This window comes from Chanodichthys erythropterus, chromosome 10 (assembly GCF_024489055.1).
Source record: "Chanodichthys erythropterus isolate Z2021 chromosome 10, ASM2448905v1, whole genome shotgun sequence".
Taxonomy (NCBI): Eukaryota; Metazoa; Chordata; class Actinopteri; order Cypriniformes; family Xenocyprididae; genus Chanodichthys; species Chanodichthys erythropterus.
Window position 1 is genome coordinate 42,381,658 of NC_090230.1, and position 25,212 is coordinate 42,406,869.

General features: G+C 37.2%; 1 protein-coding gene across 5 annotated transcripts in view; it reads left to right on the plus strand.

Annotated features, from left to right (window-relative positions):
• robo3 (roundabout, axon guidance receptor, homolog 3 (Drosophila)) overlaps positions 1–25,212 on the plus strand; it is a 77,292-nt gene that overhangs the window by 36,417 nt on the left and 15,663 nt on the right. For 3 of the 5 annotated variants that reach the window (XM_067399256.1, XM_067399260.1, XM_067399257.1), the window contains exons 3-12: positions 38–195; positions 3,233–3,353; positions 3,442–3,580; positions 4,415–4,542; positions 5,725–5,736; positions 12,147–12,271; positions 14,276–14,447; positions 17,098–17,303; positions 21,860–21,941; positions 22,330–22,498. In XM_067399256.1, coding sequence (XP_067255357.1) covers positions 38–195; positions 3,233–3,353; positions 3,442–3,580; positions 4,415–4,542; positions 5,725–5,736; positions 12,147–12,271; positions 14,276–14,447; positions 17,098–17,303; positions 21,860–21,941; positions 22,330–22,498 — 1,312 coding nt within the window. The remainder of the gene's footprint in view (positions 1–37; positions 196–3,232; positions 3,354–3,441; positions 3,581–4,414; positions 4,543–5,724; positions 5,737–12,146; positions 12,272–14,275; positions 14,448–17,097; positions 17,304–21,859; positions 21,942–22,329; positions 22,499–25,212) is intronic. The other 2 variants (XM_067399258.1, XM_067399259.1) reach the window with 1 other exon arrangement.

The window sequence follows — 25,212 nt, forward strand, 5'->3', positions numbered from 1 at the left end:
CTGATCATTTTCGTCTTTTTTTTTCCTGTTTCTTCAGTTCTCCGGGATGATTTTCGACAGACTCCTAGTGACGTGGTGGTGGCAGCAGGGGAGCCGGCAGTGATGGAGTGCATCCCTCCACGAGGCCACCCAGAGCCCACTATCTCCTGGAAGAGGAACAACGTGAAAGTGAACGACAAGGATGAGAGGATAACGGTGAATGTCCTTTCATGCTTTCTTTCTTTCTTTCTTTCTTTTAAAAAAATACATTTTTTAACTTTCTATTCATCAAAGAGTCCTGAAAAAAAGTATTACAAAGCAGCACAACTATTTTCAACATTGATAATAACAAATGTTTATTGAGCAACAAATCAATTGGGTGGTATTCTATGTTTGCTTAGTAGCTTGGTAGTTTTTACATAGTTTGGTGAGAAGCAAACGCAGCACACCACCCAAAACACATCATACCTACTGTGAAACATGTTGGTGGCAGCATTATGTTGTGGGGATGTTTCTCATTAGCTGGGAATGGGCGATTGGCCAGGATTGAAGGGAAAGTGGATGCTGCCAGGTACATCCAAACTCTGCTAGACTGTCCTTCTGCCAGACAGCTGAAAATGGTCAGGTCATTCACCTTCCAACACAACAATGATCCTAAACATACAGCCAGAAGAACAATGGCTTACTTCAAGCCCCGATATACTTCAAGCCCCGATATACTTCAAGCCCCGATATACTTCAAGCGAAGTTCTTTTTCGTTCTTTGTTTAGGGGTAAAACGAAGTTCGAAATACGTGAGCAGCGAGGTACTGTAATCGAACATCTGACATCGCCCACACTGCTGAGAGCAACGATTAGATGAATATGTAAAAATGTTGTGTGCTTTCCTCTCAGTAACAAAATAAACACAACAAAATTGAGAAACTACTAAGGATTTTTTTTAATAAAGCATTAGAAAAGCATCTGATCATGACAACGTGGATATGTTTGTTTGCGCAAGCTCTGTGATTCGGCACTCCAGTAAAGCCACGTTGTTTATATTTTATAACACTTTATAAAATAGATTGCTTAAAATGAAGCAGCTTTACTGTGTTAAACATGAAAACAGTGTCAGTCTCTCATTTCATCAGAAGTACAACTTTGTTTTCTACTATAAAGCAGCTCCGCAGTGTTCATATTTCCACTTCCATGGACTCAAGAGGAGAAATGAACTGGAAAATATTTACCAGCCGAAGCGAACTTTTACAGAAAGCTGTTTCGAACTTCCAAAACAAACTCCAAACGAACTTCGTTTTGGCCTGTTTTTGTTCAAAAAGACGTCACATCAGTTTGTTCTTCGATTTCGTTTGAAGTATATCGGGGCCTTTAACGATAAGAAGGTGAATTTCCTTGAGTGGCCAAGTAAGAGCCCTGGCTTAAATTCCTTGCAAAATCTGTGAATGGACTTGGAGAGAGCAGTCCTTTGCCACTCACTACAGAAATGTGACTGAAGATGAGCAATTCTGCAAGGAAGAATGGGCAAATACTAGTGGTTAAACGGATCATTGTTGAACCGTGATCCGTACGGACCAAGCCCCACGGTTCGACACGCATGTGATTTGTGGATCAATTGCAAGTTTAACCGCAATAGAGTGAAAGGTTATTATTTGCACATGTTTTGTCTTGCTAATTCACACATTAAATAGATATAAAACCATTCCAGCGCTAGAAGAGGCAAAAGGGGATTTCGGTATCGCACGACATGCTGTTATCGGTGTGCAGAGACTCACATACATACAAGGCTCACGCACACACAGAAAGAGATAGAGAGAGGTGCGTTTCAGATAGCTCACAAATTCCAAATTGATTTCTCTTTCACGTCCTCAATGCACTTGGATGGACACATAGACGCATTATGTCAGTCAAAATACCCCTCTCAGAAAGTATTCTCGTAAACGCATTCAGTTATGTCTTAATTGAACGAGGTGAGAATTTGGATGTGTATCTATCAGATATGTACGTGCATGGGGTCGTACTCTTAAAGTGACAGCAACCTATATACTTGCTGTTGCCTGTCATGTAAATCAAACAACAAAACACAGCTTTAACAAAGATTAATCTATATTAAATTTATACAGTGAACAGTGTCATTTTACATTCAATTATTACATTTCTGTACACAAAAATTAATACTAAAGTAAGACCTTATACTTTATTTGTAACTTTATGTTGAATTTATCTATGCTTGTAATTGGTGTACAGTATTTGTTCTTTTTACAGTCTGTTCACTTGCCTTTAATAATGTATTAGTTAGGCTGGTAGTTTCTGCTGTCATACCCCCCACCCCCCAATTTTTTGTTCTGCGGATCCAAAAAATTATCCAATCTGTGACTTAATAACCGTGATATGATCCGAACTGTGAGTTTTGTGATCCGTTGAACCAATAACAAATACTCCTAGGTTTGCAATTTGTTTGCAATGTTTTTCTAGGTGCGCAAAGCTAGTACAGACATATCCAACAAGATTAATGGTTGTAATTAAAGCAAAAAGTGGCTCTACAAAGTATTAAATCAGGGGACTGATGACTTTTCCAACAATGTTACTCTAGTTTGTCAATTTTTAATAATCATCCAGAATGTTTTGAAATGTTATTTTCACTTTGATGATGAGGGTTATAATGTGACAAAAGGTAAAGATTTTCACAGGGTATGATGACTTTCTGTTGGCACTGTGACTCTGTATGACTTTATTTAAATTTCTTTCCATATAATATTGCCAAAGCATTCAAACAAATTGATTTTAAATAGAAATAAAGGTATATGCATTTGTGAACATTTTGTAAGTTCACAGAGGACATTATTCTTAATAACTCAGACAAACAGCTAACAAATAGGAATTTATCTTTTATCTCTCTCTGTCTCTCTTTCTCTCTCTCTCGCTCTCTCTCAACATTAAAACACTGACCTTTTATTTGTCTGTCTCTCTGTCATGGTCGTTCCTATGACTCTCTTATCAGCCACTCGACTAAATGGGCTATTACAGTGCTTTTACTAAACGTATCAGTTTGGTCGTCCTCTTTGTGTGTTTCATAAACAACCAAACTCACTTTGCTTTAGTATTATTACATGGTTTTCCAGAGCCCAGACAACATTTTCATAAAACATCACAGCATGTTTGGCTTCCAATGGGGACCAACTCAGTTTTTTGTGTCTTTTTCCCTTAGATGTTTTATAAATGCATACCCCTGACAGATCTTGGTGTTCTTTTCCTTACAGATCCGTGGAGGGAAGCTGATGATCTCTAATACACGAAAGAGCGATGCAGGAATGTATGTGTGTGTCGGCACTAATATGGTTGGAGAGAAGGATAGCGACCCTGCTGAGCTTGTAGTGTTTGGTAGGTTTGTAGTTCTTTTTTTATCTATCTTTCATTTTCTCTCTCTCTCTTTTACACTGATATCTTTGTGAATCTCTTTCTCCTGTAGAGCGGCCAATGTTTGTACGCAGACCTGTAAATCAGGTGGTCCTCGCTGATGACACAGTGGACTTCCAGTGTGAGGTTCAGGGAGACCCCACTCCCACCATACGCTGGAGGAAAGAGGAAGGAGAACTGCCTCGGGGAAGGTGAGACTTAAATGCATGGAATAAAATGGTGGCATTAGCAATATGATTAAAGATGAAAATTAATTAATTGATTAATTACTTTAAAAAATGTATAAATTTTTTATATTATAGTACATTTTAATAATTAATAATAAACATACATTTTTAACACACATTTAATAATAATTTTGATTTTTTTTTTTTATTTAATTTATATATATATATATATATATATATATATATATATATATATATATATATATATATATATATATATATATATATAAGTATAAGTATACATGTAAATATTTCATAAAATATGCTTGTATGTGTGTGTATTTATATATACATAATAAATATACACAGTACACCCACACACATATATATTATGTAAACACAAACTTTCATTTTGGATGTGATTAATCGTTTGACAGCATTAATTTATATATTTAATAACATTATTATTATTATTATGAGTAGTAGTAGTAGTAGTAGTAGTAGTAGTAGTAGTAGTGGTGGTGGTTGTAGTAGTAGTAAAATTGTACTATTATTATAAAAAATTGATTAAATTATTACTTAAATATATTTTTATATTGTTTCACAATTGAAATGATTAAATTATATATAATATAATTATATTATAATATAATATATATTTATTCTAGCAAATTCTGCAATATATTAGTTCAAAACTCCTTGAACGCTGTTAGCAGCAGATGTTAATCACAGTGAAGCATTACAGCGTTAAAATCCACTGTAGCGAAACTTTGCTGATACAGCTGGCAGAGAACAGTGGTTCTCAGTTTATAGACAAATTACAGAGTAACTCTGTTGTGTGTGTGTGTTTCCTGGCAGGTTTGAGATTCGTGCCGACAACAGCCTGCGTCTTACTCAGGTGAAGGCTGAAGATGAGGGCTCGTACACCTGTTTATCTGAGAACAGCGTGGGCAAAGCCGAAGCATCCGGAACACTTCAGGTCCACGGTGAGTTACAACAACTGTGCAGATGCACAAATGCTGCTTAGCTCAGTAACTCTCTCAAACACACACGCATACACGTCCACACAGCAGCACATCTGACGGATTTGACAATAATTCTATTATATACTTCCCTCTGACTTTAGCATCTTTCTCACACACACTCAACCGAGTCTGAATTTTATTAACCAAAGCCCGCACACTCTCACACGTGCTGGCCTTGCATTTTGCTGATTACAGGAGTGAAGTATGGCAACAGCCATTTATTTAAAGCTGCCAGATGCAATTAACATAATTCCATCTGGTTAGAGGCACATCTTGCTTCATAAAACATGACTGTGGGCTTGGGAACATGCACGCATTAAGAATATTCCACACACTTAATAGATGTTTATAGCAGCACACTTGCTGTGAATGATTTCACCTGACAGCTGATGGAAGATGATTCAACGTGTGAGTGAAACCGAAATATTATTAGTACTGCTTTGTATAAACATTGTAGGCTTTACTGTCAGACACAAGGGATCTACAACAGGTTTTAGAACGAGTTTATTCCTGTTCGCGTCATGTTGGAATTAGCATAGTTATGTTTTCAGATTCAAAACTGAATTACTAGTTTCATTAATATAATACTAGTTTCATTAATGTAATGGAAAATTCTGACCAATTTGATTATTCTAGTGTCATGCAGAAACAACCAAAATGGCTGGCTATGCTTGTGTATAATTTAATCATATATGTTGCTTAGTGTGCACTTTTAGAAATAAAAACAAAAGCTATATTAATTAAGTGTTTTTAGTGAGTATTATATTAATATATTTAAATATGAAGTGTTTTATAAACCACAAAACAGCAAAAAACATTTTGGTGTTATGAGTGTTGTCATAGAAACAAATATTTTTGTGAGTCCAAGGATGTCAACAGCTCAGAGTCCTCTTGTAATTATGGTAATTCCAACATGACATGAACGAAACATTAATTTAGAGTTTCTCTCATCACTTCCTCCTCATCTCCTCTTCTTCCTATTACTGCCGCCCATTGTTGTTTCATCCCACTTGTTTCATTAATAACTTATTTTATTAATTTCTTTCATGTTCTAAATACAAAACAAAATCCAACTTTCCAGTCCACTCATCTCATTTTTATCCATTTTTTTTGTTTCTCTCTCCATCCTCTCCTCCATTAAAGTGGGCCCATCTCGTAAGTACCATTCCATTTCATTTCTCTGCATGCGTGTGGGTGTGTTTCACATGTTTTGGAGGCTGTGATTGGTTAAGACCCAGAGCTGGCCATACTTGTCTTTTCCTTATTGTCATTTCTTTTCAGTTTCCTCTTAAAGGGATTGTTTACAAATATAAAAACATTCTGCCATTTATTCACCCTAATATAATTCAAAACCTGTATGGCATTCATTCTTCTGCAGAACTGTATTTCAAAGAACGTTTCAACCGCTTTGTCAAAAGTCAGTGGTGTCCAAAATAACACTGAACCCAAATGACTTTCATTGTTTGAACACAAAAACTCTGAGATGTTTTTTTTTTTTAAATATCTTCTTTTGTGTTTCACAGAACAAAGAAAGTCAGACAGGTTTGGAATGATTTTTGGATGAACTACCCCTCTACATACAGAAGTAATGAGTGACTATTCTAGTCCAGATCATTAATTCAGATATGCAGAGCAGTAACACTGGGTTTCACTGTTAAAACCGACATAGAAAATGCAGGTATTTGAACTTCAGAGGCTTTTTGAAGTGTTGGATTCTCTGTATGTCCTTTACTGAGGAGAATTACTAAAGGTCATTGTCTAGCCCAGCACACGAGTGACCTCTGTGAGAATAGCGTGATCACATTACATACAAAGATATTGAAAGAGAAGACCTCAGCTTCAGAGCTTGATCATTGCTGCTGCAATGCCCATAATAATTCAGTGGATGTGAGTTCTAGAAGATCTGAGGGATTTGGAACCAATTTTTTTCCCACATTGGTTTTGTACAGTGTGGCCCAGTCAGTCAGTTAGAACAACTCTATATTGTCAGCAGAAACCCATTGGTTTTGGCTTTGAAACCTTGCGGAGTCACCAAGCCTACAATCGTTTTACCCTTAAACGTGTTCATAAATAGCATAAAATAAATACTAACACTTTCGCCTTTTTTAGAACTTGAATTTTATACCATTTGCTTTGTTTTTCTTTCAAGAACTGTATTTAACTTAAGGCACAATGAGAAGTACATTTCCAGATATGTTATTTCTGTCAAGGAAAACAAGTGGAACGACTATATCTGATGCTGACAAAGCACTTCAGTAATATTCAGACAGACCAACAGACAGAAAGACAGGCAGAATAAAAGAATGTTTTCAGAGGGAAGCAAGGGCGTTCTGCTTCATTTTAAGGGGGTAAAAGAAACCGTCCCCTGCAGGGTGGTAGTTTTCATTCAACCCAACATGGGTCTTTGGTACTTTTTCCTACTTTGTTATATGTGTCTTGGATGAGATACATTTAATTGAAAGTTTGGGAAATTGAAAGTTTGGGAGTACTTTCAGAGCTGCTCAAACTGTTTTTGGTGTATTTTTTTAGCCTAACAAAGGAAATCTTAGCTCTGTTCCAAGATCTGTTGAGCTGCCCACCTAGGCAACATTTTTAGGCACAGAAGTCAATGTCAGAATTGTTGCAAACAGTACCTTGTTTGCAACCAAATCTCAGTTATTTCCATCTCTTTTTTATTTCCAGATTTTGGGAAGAATTTGATAAATTAACAATCTTTTTTAGAAGACTAAAAGGCCCAGTTTCACAGACAGGGCTTAGACGATTAGGCTTTAGTTTAATTAGGGCATTTAAGTAGATTTTATAAACTTGCCCTAGAAAAAAAACATTACTGTGCATCTTAAGACAAAACAATGGCATTGACATATTTTAAGATCTTTCAGTGCAAGTTGCTTTCAGTTAAAACAGCTCAAACATGCGTTTCAGACTAGCTTAAGCCTTGTCTGTGAAACCGGCGGGTTTTGGTCTTTTTGTTAGAGAGAAATTCTGATATGCTGAAGATTTATGCACAAATCTCAATTTGTTGAGACACAATTGAGATATTGAAGTGATTTTTCTTCCATGCGGGTAAGAAGCAGCTTTGTAAGAACTTGTTTTGTTCACAATCTAAGCAGTGTCTCACATATACCATTCATGTTTAGGGTCGGTAAGATTTAATAGTTTGTGAAAGAAGTCTTGTCAAGTTAATCAAGTGTCCTTGCTTAATAAAAGTATTGATTCCTTTAAAAAAATAAATAAAATACTGACCCCAAACTTCTGGATGGTATACATGGCAATCCCAGAATGCGATGCAATTAGTCTTTTCATAAAGTGTATTTTATTCAGTACTGGAAAGTATCAGTCCAAAATAGTTTATCTAATTATAATATCATGTTTTTAGCTTAGCAACATGCTACTGTCAGACTCTATTGCGATCAACTTGTTTTCCGCAGTCTTAAAAAGTAGATATAGACAGTGAAAAGCTAGATTTTGGGATTTGTAGCATAGCTATAAAATTAACTTCATTTTAGACTTCTAAGCTAGATAAGTGTGTTAAGACTCTCTGTATTCAGAGGAAAAGCCAGACATTTAATACACACTGGGTTAGATTAGTCAGACTTGCAAGGGAGAAACAGGAAGAGATTCTGTCTTCTATCCACTAAAGATGATGGATTGGTTTCATCATTCGCAAAGCATCAAGAAATAATCCACAGCATGTTTCCTCAACTGCCCTCTTCATTAGCATGTCTAAGCTGAGACAATAAATATGATATAAACCCATGGATTCCTGCTGCACTAGGGCGCCTCTCCAACTCATTTTAAGCTGTCCTAAAAAAAGTGTATCCTATTCCAAACTCTGACACGACTGATCCTAGCCCATGCATATTACTGTATCCTCAAGGGGGGAGTATTTAAAAAACAGCACTAGCTCTCTGAAAAACCGCATTTATGCAGATTACGCTCTCGTTTTGATTATGCAGTAAATATACAGCTTATGAATTTGGCAGGTATTGGTGGACAGAAACAGCTGCTCAGCTAGGCATTGTAAACATATGCCCTGTATTGGTGTAGATAACCTGCAATGCTGTAAAGCGTTTAATCGGTTACACTCTGAAGACTGTATTAATTGCATGTAGGGGTTTTTAATTGCGGCGCTGAGCACTGAAGCATGGCCCTTCCACAGTTTCTGTCTGCATCACTGTTCAACGCTGACAACTGCCTGTCATTGCGAGTCCCTCCGGGGATAGATGTGATGTTTGAAGACACGTTTTGTTGGCGGTGTATCTGCATACGAGTTTGTGGCTGTGTATTCACTAACCACTAACCTTCCCAGAGGAGCATGAAGGTGTTGGATACTTGCACGTGTTGTGGACTAACTTGGGAGGAAACAAATTTCCATGAATAATTTTTAGCTTTCAGCACTTTTGTTTAGTCTATTTGGGTGGTTGACACTTTTGACCTGTCACTAACCAGCCAGCCAGCCTGGCACCTTCACAACTCTGTCTACTGCTATTCCATCAGATACACCATCTGTGATATTTTGTGGAAAAGATGTCCAGAAAGACTTATAGATATCTTAACAGATGGCATTCTATCTATAATTTAGAATAGTTGTAGTTGATTTTATGGCTGAGCTGTTATGTTTAACTTTAGAATAGAAATGAATGTGTATCCCTAATAATTTAATATTAATAATATATTTTAAATTATATTATTATTATTAGTATTAATAGAATAGTAGTAGTATATTAATATTAAATATTAATGTTTTTAATGTTATTATTTGTGCAGTTTCCGATATTTAAAAAATGTATGTCCAGAAAGACATATCTAAACAGATAGCTAAACAAATATCTTTATTTATTTGCCCCGTATTTCAAAGACTTGGCATTCTTATCTGTTTGATTTGTCTTTTAAAAGCGTGGCATGTTTGTTGGTAGTAGAGGCATTATGTATATTTTAAGTCCTTTCTTAAATCTTCTCCCTGTCATACCACATTAGCATGTCTGTGACACCTCCATTCTCTCCTTTCGCAAAACTCCATGCTGTTTCTGTAATGTTGTTTTAACTGGTAATTATTTATCACAGCCTAGGGCACATTTTCTTAGTCGCATTCACCGCTTGCTGCTACATTGGTAAGTCATATTTTTAGAGTGAAATCCCTTGAGACAGTATGTGTGTCTCAGTAATATCCTTCTCTCTCCATTTTTTAGTTCCTCTGACAGAAATTCAGAGATTTTCCACTTCTATTTAGAGAGAAAAATCATAAAATTCATGATATTGCATACCATTAAGTCAATATTTCAGTCCTTGCATCAGCCCAGGTGAGAAATACAGTCAATACTGGAAGGCAAATTGGGAAATTGGTGTCATTACCTCTCCAGATTGCTTTGAAGTCTCTCTAGACTAGGGTCCCAAATTATAGTGGCAAGGGATGTTTCAGATTTGACCTCTAGGGTCAGTGATATGGCTTCTGCTTGACCTCTGGACAGCAGCCTTATGACCCCTGTGGCCAGGCTCCCTATTGGGCCTTGTTCTGTTTCAGCATGCCTGTCGCCTCCAAGCTGTGATGCAGCCTACACTCCACGATAGAGTCTACAAGAAAAGCCAGCAGGCAGGCAGGGATATAATCGGGAAATTGATCTGAGACAGCTGCATTGATTGCATCTTTTGGATTGTATTTGACTTTTGTAATGAAAGAGACAAAAAGAAATAGAAAAAGGAGAGACTAAGCAAGTGGTGGGGTGAAATAAGAGAGTGATTGAGGTAAATTGTGAGACAAATAGAGTGCAGTTTGTTAGTTGCATTAGTAGGGAAGGTGCTAATGCTATCAGCCCTTCGGCTTGATGAATTAGTGGAAAATTTGAGGTGAGCTAAAGGAGAAAGCACTTCCTGAGTATAAATGCGTGTTGTCAGAGCTGACGCGTCACTCTAATCGTGTGTGAAACACAAGAAAAAAATTGCACAGGAGTAGGAAGGAGGATGAGAAATCAATTAGCCGGTGAAGGTTAAAGGTGACAGCGTTGCACATTCACAAGCGCCTGATAAAGGGCAATAGCACGGAAATAATCAATACCCATCAGCCCCAGCCGAGCTCAGACACACGAAGGCCGATCATCAGTTTAGTTTATATTCCACCCTCGTTGCTAAAATTCCAAACCCTGTCTATCACGCAGCATCCTCTACTAATATGGGTGTTTGTTCTAGTATTAATTTTATAACCTTTTTTTTTTACCTTCCATCCATCCATCCATAATAAGTAAAACACGTATTTTTTGAGTACAACTAGTCGACTAAAAAGTCATAACTTTTTTGGGTTCATCTGACCCTGTTCAGGCACATTACTTTGAGGCCGTTCACATGAGCAACATTCTTGTGTATGAAAGCAGCTATACAGAACAAAACTAAAAATAAATGTTTAGAGCAAAGTTGTTTAACTTGACAAGCATTTGTAGACTGATGTACAGGAAAATTCACTGAAAATACTGTGTTTGGTCTGGGTAGAAACTGTTCAATGCCTTGTGATGTTGCTGGGTAGAAAGATGGCTGCAGGGCAGATAAAACCAGCAGATTAGCATCCATCACGAACATCCATTGATCAAACTCACACTAAGAGCAAGAACCAAGCAGCCGCAGCAGAAAGAAAGCCAACAAGGTCTCATCAAAGAGATTGCGAGAGAGAAAGTGAACGAGATGGAAGAATGGATCCACTGAGAGATAGATGAAATGAACCCATTGGCCACCCAATGATGCTCTTGGGAGTTTGAGAGGTCCTCGTTTATATCCAGACCCTCATTAGTGGACAGAAAATGTACATTAGTCAAAAGAGCCAGATTACTAATATATAAATGTATATTTGCTCTTGATACGCCTGTACATCCCCCACAAGATAAGGGCTCTTCAGCACTGCATCAGATGTGCTATCTTGTGCTTTAAAGTACCTCTGCGGGCCCAGAAGAGAAAAGACTTCCATAATAATTAAGCTCTTTAAATCCATCTCTTTCTGTTCAGAAAGGCTAACCCTGAAACCTCTGCCTTCAGACATTATATGCATTTGGTTATAGCCCTACTTGAGTTTTCAAAAGCCCTGGTTTGTCAAAACAGTACTGAAATATGACTTAATTGATGTGGATTAGTTTTGGTCATGATTTTCAGAGCAAACCCAAATTGTTTATGGAAAGGTGTGAGTGTTGGTTTTGTGTTGCATATTTTCAGCTAAATATAGTATGAACTTTGACATTGTTTAAACAGACTTTATAGCTCAGAGTGCTGTTTACATGGTAGACACTCTACACTAACCTTATCTTCTTTTGCAGCACTAGTACCAGAATGTGGCACCATGTACAATATCAGCTATGACAGCTTAACTGTGTACCACCGGCATGCAGTACTAACACACACTGTTCATCTCCTTGGGAAACTCAAGTATAGACTAAACAAAACTGCCAGACGGTGTAACTCTAGGATAATCTCAACTTGGAGGAGTTATATAGACAGCCGAATGTTCTAGAAGCTCATATAGAGTCTATAGGGTCTTGATATGTTCTGTGTGGCTATAAAGCTTCACAAGTTTCTTTTCTCTCTTTCAGTTCCTCCTCAGATCGTGGTGCGTCCGCGGGATCAGATCTCTGCCCAAGGCCGTACTGTCACCTTTCTTTGTGGAACGAAGGGAAATCCCCCTCCCGCTGTGTTCTGGCAGAAAGAAGGCAGTCAGGTAAGAGACAACAGTACACACATGCACACCGGGGAACCCTTACAGTCAGTGTCAAAACATATCAAGGTATCTGCCGAATACGTTCATGGTACTTCCTTAAAGGAAGGCCAATCTCCTGGGTAGTGACCAGAATTTTTTAAGAAAACTAAAGCATTGTTTTGGAAGGTTTTTACAAGACACAAACAAGACTATAATCTGTCTAATGACTCATAGAAAAGTGTAAGTGTGAAAATTCAAAGTCATTCTAGAAACATTAAAGCTATTAAAAGTATTGCTGTTGTTTATATAGTGGACCAAAAATGATTTGGACAGATAAGCCAATGTGATTAAATGAAGATTAAATGTCTAAAAAACAAACATATTTTGACACTTTTTGGTAAGGCGAACTTATTCCATAGAAAACTTTTTTGGCTAGTGTCCAAATATTTTTGAGGTCACTCGATATGTATTATCTTGCACACTGTAGAGTCTGCGATTGACACTTCTAATATTTTGAGTAGGAAGGCAAGTCTAGTGCCCATATCGGCTGGGAATCTGATGGATTTATTTTTCATTATCCATCTGATCTCACCTGGAGGACGAGTTATAGAGAAGCACTTTTGCTATGGAGACTGTCTTTGACTCGTATGTGCATTGTCACTTGTAGTGATATGTTTGACATGATGTGATGTGATATTTATATTTGATAGGAGCTTTCTGTGTTGTGTGTGTTTATGAAATCTGTATTTAGGTAAATCTCATGAAACGGGGGGAGGGGAGGGGGGGTGAAAATTTAGGATGAAATATGAGTTTTCATGTTTTTTATATGATTTAATGTGTATTAGTATAACATAATACAAGAAGCAAGAAGAACTACGCAGGTTTTTTTCAAGGGCTTTCAGAGTCAGAAAGACAGAGAGAAAGAAATAGACAGCCTTGCAGCCATTTTGAATACCAGTGACAGTATTCACCGGGTTAGAATGAACTCTGGATTTCTGCAGGAGCTTGTTCACGTTTGTGTCTCCTCATTGGGTCAGAGGAGGATAGAACGTGTCCCTGGGCCCAGCTAGATAACACGCTCATGTCTCTAATAATAAAGCACAGCAGAGGAAATGAAGATATAAGCCTCTGGTTGTTCTAAAGCACTTGGAGGAAGCCAGTTCCCTCTCACCTTCCTTCATCCTTGTTTTCTTCATCGAGCAGAGTGTGTCATAGGCTAGAGGTGATCAAATATCCGTTGTACAGCGGGCCATGAACTCTTCTCCGGTTAATCTCTCATCTATTCTTTGTTTTGTTTTTTCTGTGTATGTGTGGCTGATCTTTGAGGTCAGTAGATATAGAACAGAACTGAGGATGAGGGTGAGTCCGGTCAGAGCCAGAGGGCTGGGGTGAGGGGGTCACCAGATTATCCCCAAAAATGAAACAGTGACACACACATTGCAGAGTGGGAACAATAGGGCAGCTGTCAGTGTTGCAGCCTCATACAAGAGGAAGACTCCTTAAGATCCTTCGGCCTTGTCTTTTTGTGTATCTGGCATTCTTCCTGAGCTCCCTCTCTAAAACACCAGCTGAGATAATGCAGCTATTGTTCGGCTCATGTGTGGATGTGAATCTCAGCGGTCAACTAAATTTATGCCCGAGTATCGCATTGAATGCACAGTGATGTTCTATTAATGTAAATGCAAATCAGCCATTTCATCCGAGCTCTTAAATCTTAAAGTGATTGTGATGAGTCATAAATTATATCAGCAGACTGATTATCTCATATCCTTTTTAATACATTTATAATTTGTACAAACAGTCACGAACTGTAATGCAACATAAATTAACTGATAAAGCAATATGCCATAAGAGGCTGCATGTTAAAGTGAATTTACTATGATTAAGGGTGATGAACATGGTAAAATCACATTGGTCTGTTTTGTGAGTTAATGTATTTATAAGCTATAGCGCTGAAAGCATAAACTTTAAATGTGATTTATCATGTTTAGTCTGTTTTTTGATGGCATTTGTCGTTCTGGACAGGTCCTGCTGTTTCCCAGTCAGCCACCTTCGCAGGCAGGCCGTTTTTCTGTGTCGTTAAGTGGAGAGCTGACCATTACAGATGTGCACAGCGAGGATTCTGGGTACTACATCTGCCAGGCCATCAGTGTGGCGGGCAGCATCTTGACTAAAGCCCTGCTGGAGGTGGAAAGCAGTAAGTGAATACTTTAAACTAGCTTTGCACACACACACACACATACAGTTGCCATTTTATACACCCCACCAGCTCCATCAAACACTGGCAGTCGGCTTGCATTGATGTTGTAATATCAATCTAACTACATTAAAGGTCCAGAACTGTACATGTAATTGAATTGCTTGTGTGAGGCCTTATCACAAAGATTTGAGTAATATTTTTTATTTGCGTTTGAACAAATTGCCGCTTTGCCCAGCCGTAGCCTTTTTGCTCTAAACCAAAATAAATTAAAAAGCCTTCAAAGCCGCCCCAAATTAAAATTTCTGCATTCCGCAAATGAGAGAACAGCAGGAAGCACTGGAGACGTAATCAGAAAGGACAGGGCACAATTGTGCTATGCAAATAACCCCAGGAACATATGCCGCCTCCGTCATGCTCCCCAGTAACAGGATAAACTGTTTATGTGTACTCCACGTGTGTGCGCCTGTACCAAACTGTGTCTCAGCACAGCACATGAAAAACCTTCGCCAAGAGTCCAATGTTTGCTCAAGGTGCTGGAGGTTTGCTAAAAAAACAAAACGGGCTCATGAAATGTAATCGCATTTCCCAGAAACCCCTCTGACCCTGGCATGTTGGCATCATCTGACTGTAGTTTCTTACCTGATACATAATGAAATGATGTATGGAAGGACATATATATGTGCAGCGCAGGGTCACTGCACCCAAGGACATAGTTTTTATATGAAACTCGTGGCTATGAATTTCACATCAACTAGGAACACAGCATGGTTTGTCTGAGCAATACAGCCCTCGTCTTCCTTTCTGACCTTATGGTCTTTTCCTTTCTTCACCGCAACGGAGGGAAAATGTCAGAGATGCAGGCAGCCTTTCCCAGGTTCTTGTTTTTTTTCACAAATGAGAATACTGAAGTAACAGAATTGTCAATTATTTGTCTGTAGACTCTTCTCCTTGGTCAGTAGACTGGGTTTTTCAGCTCTAGTTAAACAAATAATAAATTATTCATGGAAACGCGGCCGTGTTAGACCATCACATTTTTCAATAGAAGGAGATGCAGCTGAACGTGAAGAAATATAAGAGCAAATTGTAGAAGAACAGAGGCAAGTGTAATTATTCTAGAGTGCCGTGATGAAACAGAACTTGCGATAATATTTTCTTCCCTATTTTGATGTATATCTGAGTGAAACGGCTTCTGGAATGAGAAAAAAAATGTAAGGCAGGACTTGATTTTGTCCTCTGGAATTGATTGGATCGTAGGAAGTTGGGTGTTGCTAACTAAATGGATGCAGATCTGAATGCCAGTTTGCAGTCAGTTGTGTAGGATATTTAGTCCCACCCTTCACTGAGACATACATTTGTGTAATGAAGAGAACAGACTTTGTTTCGAGGGTGAGGGGAGGTTAATATATTTGATTAAAGATTACAAGGGGTTATGAATTTTAAAAAGTAATGATGTGCACTGATAAAATCATTTATAATAAACACTGCAACATTCTGTAAAAAAATAAGAATTGTCAATTCATATTGACTTTAAAAAAGTACACCAGTATTCATACGTTTTTAAAAGAAGCCTCTTTTTCTCAACAAGGCTGCATTTATTTGATCAAAAATACAGTAAAAGTAGTAATATTGTGAAACATAACTACAATTTAAAAGAAATGTTTTCTAAAGTATTTTAAAATGTAATTTATTCCTAAGCTGAATTTTCAGCGGTCATTACTTCAGTCTTTAGTGTCACATGATCCTTCAGAAAGTTGTGCTGCTTAATTTTTTCCAGGATTCTTTTATTAATAGAAAGTTCAAAAGCATTTATTTGAAATCTTTTGCAACATTATAAATATCTTTACTGTCACTTTTCATTAATTCAGTTGCTGAAAAAAAGTATTAATGTCTGTCAAAAACAAAAAAAACAAACAAATAAAAAAAAAACTTACTGACTCCAAATTGTGGAATGGTAGTGTATATAGTATTTTCCCAAATCCAGCTTTGAATGGAGCGTAGCATAAGTCCAGACACCACCGCTACTGATGATTTAATAACAACGGCATAATCTTCTTGGGGAAATAAAAAAATAACTTTATTGTTTTTAATACCATGCAGATTTAGAATAGATCCATCTTTAACAGTTATTGACTCATAAATGTTGTACAGCAATCTTTAAATGCACAGAATAATTTTATTATAATGCAGTGCAGCCTGCTAAAAGTGCATTTGGCTTGTTTCCATTGGGCAATAACATTAAAGAGTTTATAGCTGCACTACGACTTTATCAAATGATACCAAGAGGCCTGTGCCATTGATCTAATTAAAATTATATAAATTACTGATATTTTCTGTTTGTGGGGCTATAGTTTGTTAAGAGTTTGAAACAAATGGCCAGTTAAACAAATTCAGTGAATTTTGTGTTTTTGCCTTTTGCTTAATGCAAAAATGCAATTTTTTTTATTAATTGTATTTACTTGTATCATGACATTCATGTTATAAAGCGTGATTTTACCATCATGTCACTCTCTGAATCTCAATTAGCATAATTCATAGTTTGTCTGTTTCAACGATCTCTTGAGTATCATTTGAACAAGGTGGGTGATATGGTGGTTACATGCAAAGTTGGCTCTTGTGGCCCACGCCTCTCTCATTCTCTTCACCCTAGGCCCATCCGATCGGATCCCCCCCATCATCCGCCAAGGCCCGGCCAACCAGACGCTCGCTCCAGGCACCACAGCCCAATTGCAGTGCCACGTGATGGGCAACCCGCTTCCGAGCATCCAATGGGAGCGCGACGGGCAGAGAATCCTGGGCAACGACGAGCGCATTAGCCTAATGGAAAACGGCACTTTACAAATCACAGCCCTGCAGGTACTTCAGTCAAGATACTCTTTAAGTGTGTCTGTTTTTCAGCATATACGGCTTTCAAAATGCTAATACCCGGTGGGTACTATTAATATATGGTTATTTCAAATCAAGCTCTCTTCAGCGCATGTCCCGTCACAGGCGGGTCTTTTTGCTGACAGACACCATATGCTATCTACGATATACCGTACGAACGGATTTCCAGACACACATCACACACCTTGCCACATTTTCAGACACGCCTGTGTGACGTTTAGACACAGATGATCGCTGTAAAATGTCATTACCGCTATCCGATCAATGGCGGGGGCATAAAACACGCAATTGAGTTTACAGCAGACAGGCAGGCTTAATTAGCGGATCGATTTTAATACTTGCTCCGTGGACGGTTTCGGGGTGACCCAGCCGCTTATGCGAGAGTTGTGCACGGCGATAAAACCGGTAATTATGATCGTAATGAGAACGTGTGCTGTCGTTAGTGTTAGCTCATGCTAGCCTAATGAAATCCATTCTTCAAAGGCCTCGAGGGTGTGTGCGATTGCAGGTTTCACCTGAGGTCGCGGCACTGCTGTGAACGGACCTGATGTGTTAATTGATTGTGCCAGGGAATGATTAACAATCACTCATGCCTTAATTAAAAGCTCATTCTGGAATATAGAAAGGTAGGGAGGCTAGCAATCTTTATGTGCTACTCTCAGCATCTCTGTACTCTCTGCAATGTTTGTAACACATTAAATGTGCCCTTGATATTCAGTACAGTGGACTGAATGCGGACAGCTAGTGCCAAAAAAATTGTGTTAATTTAAGTAGCAGCCTCATTTATCAGAGGATTTAGGCTTTTGTGTCGAGGTTTTGTTTATTTGGCTTGTTAAATGTTGCATGCTTTGTTCAGATGGACATCTTTGGCTCTGGTGTTTGCCCTGTCCTCTCTGGTCTGGTGCCTCCATTGGCCCCCTTTAGTCCACGATTACCCGGCATGATGGGAGAGCACAAGGGGCACGGAGACTGGGGTTTGCACAGATGGTAGCGTGCGAGTGTGTGAGAGAAAGAGAGAGCACTGTGAAAAGGTGCCATTATACCGGGAGATGCGCCAAAAACTGCCTGCTCTTGACTGTGCCAAGGGAGTGAGGAAAAGAGAAATGTGGAAAAGAATGAGTGAACGTGTTAGTCAGAGAAAAATAAATCGCTTTTTTTTCATTGAACACTTAGGGAGAATTTTTGAAGAATATCATGGGCCACTATTTTTAGTATAATGAAAGTGAATAAGGATGAAAAAAGAAGCACCACGAGAGCAGTCCGAATGACTTGTGTGCTATATTTTAAGTCTTCTAAAGCAATACAATAGCTTTGTGTGAGGAACAGACCAGTGTTGTTTTAGTATTATACTAATAGTAATATTTTAAATTAGCTTTTGTTTTTTTTATATTATCAGTTTATATCAGTTATAATCAGTTTTAATTTTAGTATTTGTTTTTTGTTGTTGTCTATATTGATTTTTCTTTTATTTCTATTTAGCTTTAATTTATTTATTTGTTCAGTTTTTGTCATTTAGTACTTCAGGTTGTTTTTTTTTATTTTGAGTTAGTTGCCAATTCAACATTTCTAATTTTCATTTAAGAATTTAAATTTAAGTTAATCATCTAATATTTATTGGCACTTTATTTCAGTGATTAAAAGTGTTATTAAAAATGAATAGTTTTAGTAAACAATACTGGAACGGACTAAATTTAACTTATTAGAGGAGTAGTGATGTCTGATTCATGACAAATAATTATTTTGATTCAAATCTCTTCAATAAATCAGTTGATTCAGTTCACAGTTGACAAAATGTTGTAAATCCAGCATTAAACAGAAGATGTGCACAGCTCATTTTTAATGAATGCTGCAATATTCCATAAAAAGAACTGTCAATTATTCATTCAAAATTAATCATTTTGTGAACTATGAACTGAATCAACTGATTCATTAAAAATATCAGACTCAAAAGATTCATTCATGAATCAGACTGATTTGATTCTCACTTTGCAGTGGTTAAAAACCCTGAATTAATTACTGATTAATGAATTATATTTCAGTTTGTTCATCATGTAATGCTATTTTATGACTTTTGAAGACTTGAAATAAAAAAACATGAGTCATACTGACCACTTTTGAGATACATTTATGGTGTTTTTGGTGTTCTTTTTTAAGTTTAAAACCTAATTCATTGTAATTTCATGGAAAAGAACAACCAGCACATTCTTAAAAATATTCTTTCCACATAATAGATAATTACAGGTTTCAAATGACATGAGGGTTAAATAAGTAGATGTGGATGCATTCTCAAAATATTTATCTCCCGATTTCCTTTTCCGCTCATACATTTTTAAGTGCGTGTTTAGCGCTGAGCCCAGAGCTGCCATCCGTGATTAATCAGTCGATGCCCGACTGCTTACCTCTCTAAGTTCTGCCGGTTCTCCACCAATGACTAGACAGCACAGCAGAGTTCTAACCAATGAGGTTATCCACTCAAACAAGGAAGAGGTCACAGAGGAAAGTGTTTCTACACCTTCTGTTTGCTCTTCTCCTCCTTCTCCTAGGAGAGTTTCATAAATGACCAAAATAACACTCTCAACAACACACTCCTGTGCTGCCTGAGGATATAAAGCTACTCTTCAGTGCATGGGGTCAGTCACAGACAAGGCATTATCTACTAATATCAATGTTCGTGTCAGCTACTGTTTAATTCATGCTGACGTGCATGAACGTGCTTATGCTACTCTCTACATAAAAATGAGATTAAACATGAAACAGACATATCACAAGTGTGCGGACATTCGAGGTCATAGTTTGTGTGTGTGTGTACGTATGTATGTATGTGTGTATCACCGATGAGTCAAATCCTTTGACGTGTCATTGGTGCCCCTGAGCTGTCAGCACTATTAGATCGCTGTCATGGAGAGAGAGAAAGAGTAAAGCTTTACTACATCTCTCACTGTCGTAAGCAATTTCTGCCTGACTTCTCCCCTCGGCCCTGTGGTAAAAATTTAATGCCCCTCGCTCTTCCCACAGCTCACCAATTTGTCTTTGTATTTACTTTTTCTTTTTTCACATTCAATACACCCATGCTAACTCATGACGATAGACAGTAATATCTTAAATTGTACTGACAGATGAAAATTCAGTTGGGTTCCTACCATGGGAAGATTTTAATATTTCACTGAGATGCTCTATGAAGACAATCTCAAACTCATCTGATCTGGATTCATCTGATTAAACTGTTCAGCATGGTTTGATTTTTAAATTGTTTTATGGATTAGACTGTTGCGTATTGATTTCTATCTAGTGTTATTTGCATGTACTACCATTCGAATGTTTTATGTCAGTTCTTTTTTTGAAAGAAATGAATACTTTTATACAGCGAGGATGCATTCAATTGATCAAAAGCGACAGTAAAAACATCTCTAATGTTATTTTCAATATTTATATTAATAATCATGAATGGTTTCTTGAGCATCAGATCTTCATATTTATATTGCTAAAGAATCACGTGACACTAAATACTGCAGTAGTTATGAAAATTCAGCTTTGACATCACAGGAATAAGTGATATTTTAAAATATATCCAAATAGAAATGTTATTTTAAATTGTAAAAATATTTTACATTATTACTGTTAGTGTTTTTACTGTATTTTTTGATTAAGTAAATGCAACATTAGTAAGAGACTTCTTTCAAAAGCATCTTACCAACCCCAAACTTTTGAACGGTACTTATATAAGTGTGTGTAAAGGGCTGAAACAGACTATTTGTTGCACCAAAAAATTATATTGTGACCTTAAATCTGGGTTATATTTGTATTTACAGTTACCATCTATTTGACATTTGACTAGTGAGCTGCCTTGCTGTCTGCTGCCTACATAGACAGCACCTTGATTGAAATGGATTCTCATAAGTCACCATTTTAGGATGCTCTACATAGGCAGCATCTCCATTCGTCATAACAGTGCTGCGTGTGCTAAGTGCACTTGAATTTATTTCAATAGAATTTGTTGTTAGCTGTTTGCTAAACTAATCATGCTACTCTTAATAAGCATAAAAATACACATTTGACATATTGAGTAAAAAAAGTCAATTCTAATTATATTAAACTATTTTTATGTATACTTTTTGGCATTGAATGATGAATTACATGCATTTATAATTTATGTGTACTTGTCCAACAACTTGGATGCATTATTTGTTTGCATTGAACTCATCATAGTGCATTGTGGGATTTCCTTTTTTGTGAAAGATACGGTTTATAGTTTTCCTATAATAGAAGTAATTATTTTTTAGTTTTACATTGGACAACATATGCATCTCACTAGGTTTCACAACAGCACATTATTGTCTTCCTGTCACTGACTTCAATGATAATAGGAAAAAATAACAGTTGATCCTGTATTATTGTGAAATAATAGGCAATTTTGAGGAATTTGTGCTCATTTGTCAAGATTTCCACGCTGCTCCAAGTGGAGTGAGGCAATGCATTGTGTTTGAGTTTATCCATACAAATGCTGACCCTGAGCCTGCTGTTGCTAGGAAACGGACTCCGGGGCCTACACCTGTGTTGCCTCCAGTTTAAGTGGAGAGACGAGCTGGAGTGGTGTACTCAGAGTGAAAGGTAAAAAAACACACACACACACACACACACACACACACATACACAAGTGATTCATCACCCCATTTATGTGTTCTTATCTTTGACAAACTGCATCATATCATCTTCAAACTGCAATAATCGGCTGAGGAAGCCGCTTCCGTTACAAAATTACACAGCAAATATATGTGTCCATTTACCAGATGTCAGCATATGGAGTAGTGCTGACCTGAGATCAGACTTTTCCTCACCAATATTGATTTCTGTTATAATGTCCTATGAATCTAGGAAAATATGGAAACAGCAAGTGTTTTCTGTTCTGTTCTGCAAACAGGACCATAGCTCGCATTGGTAACAGGATCATAAATAATATGATTATGAAGATGCTAATATCCTTATCTTATCTATACAGAGAGTGGTGGTCTCTCTGTACCCCCGGTTTCAGAGCCATACCAGCTGCCCGGTCCACCCCAGAAGCCTGTCGTAACTGACGTAACCCGTAACAGCGTGACCCTGACCTGGCAACCGAACGCACATGAGGGCGGGGCGGCTGTCACCTCTTACATCATTGAGGCTTTCAGGTGAGTAAGTGCACACTGTAAGCATCCCCATTCTGCTCCCTTTCTGTTTGTTTTCCTTCCTACACTAGATAATATTGTCTCTTGCCAGAAGCTACTACTAGGGTCCATTCTTCATTTTTTATTAATTCAGTGTCACTGTCTTAGCGTAACTGGTCGGCCGTGACAGACAGGGTAATACCGCCGTGTGGCTGCCCCGTCCCTGACCCCTTCCCCCTCGCTCTACTGCTCCTCACGGTCATGCGAGGGCAGCTACATCCTGCGCTTACATCTCACATCCTGCCTGCTACAAGAATCACTCCCCTCAGGCGGCAACCTACTGCCAGAGAGATCTAAATTAATAGCAACTGTATTGGTTTTCTACAATTGAATTTCAGACATAGACTGGAGAACTCAGGCTTATTTAAAGGGGATATATTTTCATGAATTATTGAATTATTCTACACATGTAGGTTTCTTGGGCCAATTTAGTCATTTAAATTTGTGGCAATTTTCCACCCTCTCTTTGACAGATTTGAAACTGTGCCTTTAAGTAAATTACCTCTGTTTGATTGGCTAACCTCTGCATACTAACATAGCTCACACTGTTGTTCCTTAGGGCAGGTAATAGGTGGATATGTCAACACCTATTTAGTGATTGGACAGTTATGAGCTCATAAATTTGACATCATCTCAATTTCTGAATTATTGGGCTTGCTGGACCAATTAGGAACAAGGTGTTGGAATATATAATATAACTATTTTGCAAAATAATATATATATATATATATATATATATATATATATATATATATATATATATATATATAATGTATATATATATATACAAAAAATATTGTAAATTCAAAAAATGAAATACAAATTTATATATACTGTATATAAACATATATATGTAAGCAATAAGGTACTAGAGGCTGCGCTTTGCGTCGTGCCTAATAACGCCCTTCAGCCGTGACTTATTCACGATACAGCACTAGCCTGGAGTACCTTATTGCTTTTATAAAATGGTTACCACACAGTACAAATATTAAAGCCTAAAATATGTATCAATGCAACTTTCATGAAGTAAACTGTCACTAAAAGCCTTCCTTCCGCCGGAAAAAATAGTCCCTGACCGTGAACAGCAACAGAAGTTACATTATTACGCCATTAGATGGCGGCAAAGACTGTCTTTATGAGTGCGTCAGTCAGTAGCGAAGACTTTTACATTGAAAAGACAAGAAAAAGACGCAACTGACAAATGTTTTGATTAATGCTGTCAGTCACAGGAAAACCCCTTAACTGTTAAAAGGACAAGATAATACGTTGGGCATTTAAACAGATTTTTTATTATGAACAGGACTCTGACCTGAAGGAAAATGAAACTCAATCTCTTTCTCACAATACTCTTCTACATAATATAGTAAGCTTCACTGAACAATACTGATTGAGAACATCCAGTTTACGTTGCTAAGAGTGGTTGCTAAGGGTGTTGTGTAGTGATACACAGAATCGCTGGGTGAAGCGGTCATAGCCGTGTTTTATCATGAATAAAACACAGTTTTTGACCAATCAGAATCAAGGACATGAACTAATATATATGAATACATATATATATGATCACACTCACACTCATGCAATTGCTTTTAAATGATTCAAGTGCCACAAGACAAACGAGAATGTGCTGTTTGTGAATATCGTGTCTGTGTGACCTGATGCGTGCCAGTATCTAGTTCTTTCACGCTTGAACAAACAATAACACACAGAATTATGTCAAAATGGCAGTTTTGTTGAGTATCCTCATAAGAGCAGTCTTAAATGACTTAAATAATGTCTTAAAAGACCTTAAAGAGTTGTAAGAAAATGAGATGCGTGTCAAATCCACAGGTCTTAAAATCACAGCAGCCTAATAAACCAGTTGCTGTGATGTCTGTCATTAATGTTAATCAAAGAACAAAGGTAACAGAGAAAATATATAAATGCAACTTTAATAAGGATTAATCTATATTTCATTTATAATTTATGCTGTGAAGACTGTAAAGTGTGTGATAACTTTATTCAATTTCTGTATATTTCCATGTTAGACAAGTAGGAATATGACATAGTATGACACAGGTAAACACAGGTATGACATTTATCATAATGGGTGTATGTGAAGATTGTTTTAAGTTCACTTAAATTATCTTTCAAAGCCTAATAAATGTTGAAATTGATAACTTTCAGTTATACTAATTTTGAATGTCTTTTAGTGTAAAAAAAAATATATATATATATATATTCAATAGAGATATCAGTACCAGTATTAGTATCAGTTATACTGACCTTCACTCATAAAATGATGCCATTTAAAGAAATATTTAAAATATACTCTCTTTAAGATGTTTGTACATTAACTTGGATAGAAACTTTAAAATTATTACAATTTAAAAATATTAAGGACTCCAATGGTTTTAAATCACGATTTAATTACAGAAAAAATATATATATTAATTCATTTTTTTAATCAGGTTTGGTATGGGTTATAATACATAATACAGTGTTTTGGGGTTTGTTCAGTCTATGAGAGGTTTGTTCATGGAAAGTAAGCTTGAGAAATCTAAGTATGACATGCTAATGAATTTAAATCTAGTCCACACAGACACTTTTTTAAGCTATTGTAAGCTGGCTGAAATGGGGCTACCTCTAATTACAGAACCAAGGTCCTGCAGTTCTTAAAGGGAGGGCAGACAGCAAACAGG